This window comes from Hyperolius riggenbachi, chromosome 9 (genome assembly GCF_040937935.1).
Source record: "Hyperolius riggenbachi isolate aHypRig1 chromosome 9, aHypRig1.pri, whole genome shotgun sequence".
Classification (NCBI taxonomy): domain Eukaryota; kingdom Metazoa; phylum Chordata; class Amphibia; order Anura; family Hyperoliidae; genus Hyperolius; species Hyperolius riggenbachi.
The window spans coordinates 273,899,615-273,906,137 of NC_090654.1; the positions used below are offsets into that span (position 1 = coordinate 273,899,615).

General features: G+C 49.6%; 1 protein-coding gene across 1 annotated transcript in view; it reads right to left on the reverse strand.

The window, feature by feature from the left end:
• The window catches only part of SORL1 (sortilin related receptor 1), a 184,660-nt gene extending 181,713 nt beyond the window's left edge, over nucleotides 1-2,947 (reverse strand). Inside the window, exon 1 of the mRNA XM_068254599.1 lies at nucleotides 2,828-2,947. Coding sequence (XP_068110700.1) covers nucleotides 2,828-2,947 — 120 coding nt within the window. The remainder of the gene's footprint in view (nucleotides 1-2,827) is intronic.
• Nucleotides 2,948-6,523: the final 3,576 nt, after the last annotated feature.

Consider the following 6,523-nt stretch of genomic DNA (forward strand, 5'->3'; position numbering starts at 1 on the left):
GTGATGGGTGCCAGGCACAGGTGATGCACTGTGTATAGGGACAGTGACGTATAGCCAGTGATGTATAGAGTGATGGGTGCCAGGCACAGGTGATGCACTGTGTATAGGGACAGTGATGTATAGTCAGTGATGATGTATAGAGTGATGGGTGCCAGGCACAGGTGATGCACAGTGTATAGGGACAGTGATGTATAGTCAGTGATGATGTATAGAGTGATGGGTGCCAGGCACAGGTGATGCACTGTGTATAGGGACAGTGATGTATGGTCAGTGATGATGTATAGAGTGATGGGTGCCAGGCACAGGTGATGCACTGTGTATAGGGACAGTGATGTATGGTCAGTGATGATGTATAGAGTGATGGGTGCCAGGCACAGGTGATGCACTGTGTATAGGGACAGTGATGTATGGTCAGTGATGATGTATAGAGTGATGGGTGCCAGGCACAGGTGATGCACTGTGTATAGGGACAGTGATGTATGGTCAGAGGCACAGGTGATGCACAGTGTATAGGGACAGTGATGTATGGTCAGTGATGATGTATAGAGTGATGGGTGCCAGGCACAGGTGATGCACTGTGTATAGGGACAGTGATGTATGGTCAGTGATGATGTATAGAGTGATGGGTGCCAGGCACAGGTGATGCACTGTGTATAGGGACAGTGATGTATGGTCAGTGATGATGTATAGAGTGATGGGTGCCAGGCAGAGGTGATGCACTGTGTATAGGGACAGTGATGTATAGTCAGTGATGATGTATAGAGTGATGGGTGCCAGGCACAGGTGATGCACTGTGTATAGGGACAGTGATGTATGGTCAGAGGCACAGGTGATGCACAGTGTATAGGGACAGTGATGTATGGTCAGTGATGTATAGAGTGATGGGTGCCAGGCACAGGTGATGCACTGTGTATAGGGACAGTGATGTATGGTCAGTGATGATGTATAGAGTGATGGGTGCCAGGCAGAGGTGATGCACTGTGTATAGGGACAGTGATGTATAGTCAGTGATGATGTATAGAGTGATGGGTGCCAGGCACAGGTGATGCACAGTGTATAGGGACAGTGATGTATAGTCAGTGATGATGTATAGAGTGATGGGTGCCAGGCACAGGTGATGCACTGTGTATAGGGACAGTGATGTATAGTCAGTGATGATGTATAGAGTGATGGGTGCCAGGCACAGGTGATGCACAGTGTATAGGGACAGTGATGTATAGTCAGTGATGATGTATAGAGTGATGGGTGCCAGGCACAGGTGATGCACAGTGTATAGGGACAGTGATGTATAGTCAGTGATGATGTATAGAGTGATGGGTGCCAGGCACAGGTTATGCACTGTGTATAGGGACAGTGACGTATAGCCAGTGATGATGTATAGAGTGATGGGTGCCAGGCACAGGTGATGCACTGTGTATAGGGACAGTGATGTATAGCCAGTGATGATGTATAGAGTGATGGGTGCCAGGCACAGGTGATGCACTGTGTATAGTCACAGTGACGTATAGCCAGTGATGTATAGAGTGATGGGTGCCAGGCACAGGTGATGCACAGTGTATAGGGACAGTGATGTATAGTCAGTGATGATGTATAGAGTGATGGGTGCCAGGCACAGGTGATGCACTGTGTATAGGGACAGTGATGTATAGTCAGTGATGATGTATAGAGTGATGGGTGCCAGGCACAGGTTATGCACTGTGTATAGGGACAGTGACGTATAGCCAGTGATGATGTATAGAGTGATGGGTGCCAGGCACAGGTGATGCACAGTGTATAGGGACAGTGACGTATAGCCAGTGATGATGTATAGAGTGATGGGTGCCAGGCACAGGTGATGCACTGTGTATAGGGACAGTGATGTATGGTCAGTGATGTATAGAGTGATGGGTGCCAGGCACAGGTGATGCACAGTGTATAGGGACAGTGATGTATGGTCAGTGATGTATAGAGTGATGGGTGCCAGGCACAGGTGATGCACTGTGTATAGGGACAGTGATGTATAGTCAGTGATGATGTATAGAGTGATGGGTGCCAGGCACAGGTGATGCACAGTGTATAGTGACAGTGACGTATAGCCAGTGATGATGTATAGAGTGATGGGTGCCAGGCACAGGTGATGCACAGTGTATAGGGACAGTGACGTATAGCCAGTGATGATGTATAGAGTGATGGGTGCCAGGCACAGGTGATGCACTGTGTATAGGGACAGTGATGTATGGTCAGTGATGTATAGAGTGATGGGTGCCAGGCACAGGTGATGCACTGTGTATAGGGACAGTGATGTATGGTCAGTGATGTATAGAGTGATGGGTGCCAGGCACAGGTGATGCACTGTGTATAGGGACAGTGATGTATAGTCAGTGATGATGTATAGAGTGATGGGTGCCAGGCACAGGTGATGCACTGTGTATAGGGACAGTGATGTATAGTCAGTGATGATGTATAGAGTGATGGGTGCCAGGCACAGGTGATGCACAGTGTATAGTGACAGTGACGTATAGCCAGTGATGATGTATAGAGTGATGGGTGCCAGGCACAGGTGATGCACTGTGTATAGTCACAGTGACGTATAGCCAGTGATGTATAGAGTGATGGGTGCCAGGCACAGGTGATGCACAGTGTATAGGGACAGTGATGTATAGCCAGCGATGTATAGAGTGATGGGTGCCAGGCACAGGTGATGCACAGTGTATAGGGACAGTGATGTATGGTCAGTGGCACGGGCGATGCACAGACAGGAGGCAGAGCAGGGATCGCGGATGATGCACAGTGTATATTATTGTATAGCCAGTGATGAGGCAGAGCAGGGAGCGCGGAGGGGCTGTACCTGTCCATAGACCCGCAGCGGGCGCTCCGCTCCTCCGGCCTGCACGCTCCGCTTCCCCCGGCTCCCCCCGACACCCAGCACCGCCAGCAGCAGCACGGACACTACGCCGATCTCCGCCATCTTCATCCACACACGTGACCCGCACCAGCATCACCTCCCCCTACCGGAGAGCTCGGCCCCGCCCCTCGCTCGGGATACTCCGCCCACCACCTCTGTGTCCCGAGACAGGCGCCCGTCACAAAGACCTCATTACACCGCGATTGTGTAGTGCGCATGCGTGCGCCGCGGACGTCAGGCCTCCCTCTCCTCTGTCCCCGCCCACTCTTACCTGTCGGCTCCTCCCTCTATCCAATAGAAACAGAGAGGCAGGTGAGCCCGCTCCGCCCCCTCATATCCCCGCCCAGGGCAGAGAGGGGAGTCCGACTCCGCAGGACACACAGAAGGGCAGGGGGACAGTGACAGGTCGGTGACAGCTCAGGTCACTCCAGCCCGCCCGGCCCCACACTGTAGAGAAGGTGTCCATTAACCAATTTGCATTCCAGGTTCCCCTTTTAAAGAGACACTCCAGTGAAAAAAAAGTATTTAAAAAGTGCTTCATTTTTCCAATAATTATGTATAAATGGTTTAGTCAGTGTCTGCTCATTGTAAAATCTTTCCACTGCCTGATTTAAATACAGACATTTATCACATGGTGACATTTTTACTGCTGGCAGGCGAAGCCACTGGAAGGAAATGCTTCTTGCATTTTTTGGCAGTTGGCAACAGCTGTTATTTCCCACAATGCAACAAGGCTCCCACAGTGTGATGTCAGTTCGTACCTCAGAGCTGTGAGGCGCTGACATCACACTGTGGGAGGGGTTTAATCACAATATCAACCATACAGAGCCCCCTGATGACCTGTTAGAGAAAAGGAACCGGAAAATTGATACTTACCTTCCGTAATTTTCCTTTCCTGGATCAAACGATGGCGGCATACACATGGGTATTGGCTCCGCCCCCGAACCTGATAGGACAGATCACCTATAAGATTTCCCCTCCAGCCATTCTGGTGAAAATCAGGCCTCGAATGGACAACAGAGAGGGATTCGTATGCCGCCATCGTTTGATCCAGGAAAGGAAAATTACGGAAGGTAAGTATCAATTTTCCAGTTTCCTGGACCAAACACGGCGGCATACACATGGGATATAACAAATCACGCTTGAGGGAGGGAACTGTTGCAAAAAGATTAACACTTTATTTATACAGACAATACAGCTCTCCCAAAATCAACAGATGACAAGGAAGCAGGGTCAACATGGTAATGTCTCAAAAAAGTATTAACAGAGGACCACCCTGCTGCTCTACAAATAGACTCTACGGAGACTTTAGAAAAACACGCCCAGGAAGCAGCCATGCCCCTGGTTGAATGAACCCGAACTTCAGTAGGTACAGGTAATTTCTTAAGAATATAAGCCTTCTGTATGGTCTTTACCAGCCATGAAGCAATAGTTCTAGAGGTTACTGGCATTCCCTTCCTGGGGCCTCTGAAATTGATAAACAGATATTCTGAGGACCTGAACAAAGCTGTAGCTTCCAGATACAGTCTTATGGACTGCCCCACGTCTAAAGGATGATAACTCTCCTCCGCCAGAAAAGTGGGTAAAGAAAGCTCCTGATTTATGTGGAACGTAGAGGCAACTTTCGGAACAAACTGCAGCACTGGTCTAATCACAACCCTGTCTGGGAAGAACTCCAAAAGGTTGCCAGAGCATCCGAGGGCTTGGAGATCTGACACTCTTTTTCCCGAGGCCATCGCTGTTAGGAAGACTGTTCTCATCGTCAGATCTTCTAAAGACAAGGACTGTAGAGGAAAGAATGGAGGAGAGGACAAGACCTCCAGTACCAAAGACAGATCCCATTTCGGAAAGAAAGGCTTCCTCGGAGGACGCATTTTAAGAAGAGCCTGGATAAACTGCATCACTATAGAGTGAGTGGCCCATCGATGACCTGTCAATGCTGATAAGGCTGAAACCTGAACCTTTATGGCTGCCAAACTAAGGCCTTTATCAACTCCCGTTTGTAAGAAGTCAAGGATGTTCTGGACCTCCGGCTTCATGCTATCGAATCCTCCTTCCAAAGCGTAATTCACGAATCTTTCCCATATCCGGTAGTATGTGGAATTCGTGGAAGGTTTTCTTGCTTTTAGAAGAGTCTCTATCACCTGACTGGAACATCCGATGTTCTCATACCTCTTCCTTTCAACTTCCAGGCCGCTAAATCCAGCTCCTTGGCTCTCGGATGAAGGATGCTTCCCTGTGATAGGAGCTTGTGACTCATCGGCAACCTGATTGGATCTTCCACACTTAGAAAAGTTGCTAGGGCAAACCAAGGTCTTCGGGGCCAGAAGGGAAGTATAGTGATGATCGTGCATGACTCTCTGCACAGTTTTTGAAGGAATCTCGCAATCAGAGGGAACGGAGGGAAAGCATATCCCAGATCGAAGTCCCACTTCTGGACCAGACAGTCCACTTCTGCCGCCGAGGGGTGATGATACCGGGAGAAAAACTTCTGAACCTTCTTGTTCCTCGGGGACGCCCATAGGTCTACCTGTGGAAGACCCCACCTCTTGGTGATTTTCAAGAAGACCTCCTTGTCTAAGGACCACTCGTGGGGATCCACAAATTCCCTGCTCAGATGATCCGCCAAGGTATTCTGCTCCCCTGGTAAATAGATTGCCGTTAGGTCTGCCAAGTTCTTTATTGCCCAGGTCATGAGATGTGCGGTTTCTTGAAGGAGAGACCCGCTCCGAGTCCCCCCCTGTCTTCTGATATAGGCCACTGCGGTTACATTGTCTATTCTCATTAACACTGACTTCCCGCGGATCATGTGCCGAAGAGCCTTCAAAGCCATGAAGGCCGCTCTTAACTCCAGGAGATTGGAGGGTACACCTTCCTGTATCGTTCTCCACCGGTCCTGAACTTGCACACCCTTGCAATGGGCTCCCCATCCTCTGATACTGGCATCGGTCGTGATTACCACCGGGGGATCTGGCTGAATCTGCCGGCAATTCCTCAAATTCTGCTTCCTGGTCCACCAGAGAAGAGAACTTTTCACTTCCAGAGGAAGGTAGAACCTCTGACTCAGACTCCTCCTGTTCCAGTGAAGGAAAAAGAATTGGAACTTCCTGAGAAACCAGTGGGCCCACTTCACCATCGGTATTGCAGATGACAGAGAACCCAGCAGGCTTAGACAGTCCCTTGCTGACAAACTTGCGACTCGCAGAGACCTCTGAACTCTCTTCTGTATCGCTTCCACCTTCTGATCTGGTAGGGAGATCTGGTTCTGTACTGTCTGAAACCTTGCCCCCAGAAATATTAAGTCCTGAGTCGGGGATAGCTGACTCTTGTCGAAGTTGACCAACCAACCGAGCTGTTGCAGCAGACTGAGCAAGGTCCTTTGATGCTGCAGTAAGCCCTGGTAATCTTGATGGAGCAGCAGGATGTCGTCCAGGTAATGATAAATTCTCAGTCCCTGAACTCTTAGATACGCCACTACTGGAAGCAGGATCTTGGTGAAGGTCCTTGGGGCTGTAGACAGGCCAAATGGTAGGCATCGGAATTGATAGCATCTTCCCTCTACTGCAAACCTGAGGAACTTCTGAAATTCGCTCTTGATGGGAATATGTAAGTAGGCGTCTGACAAATCCACCGTTGTCA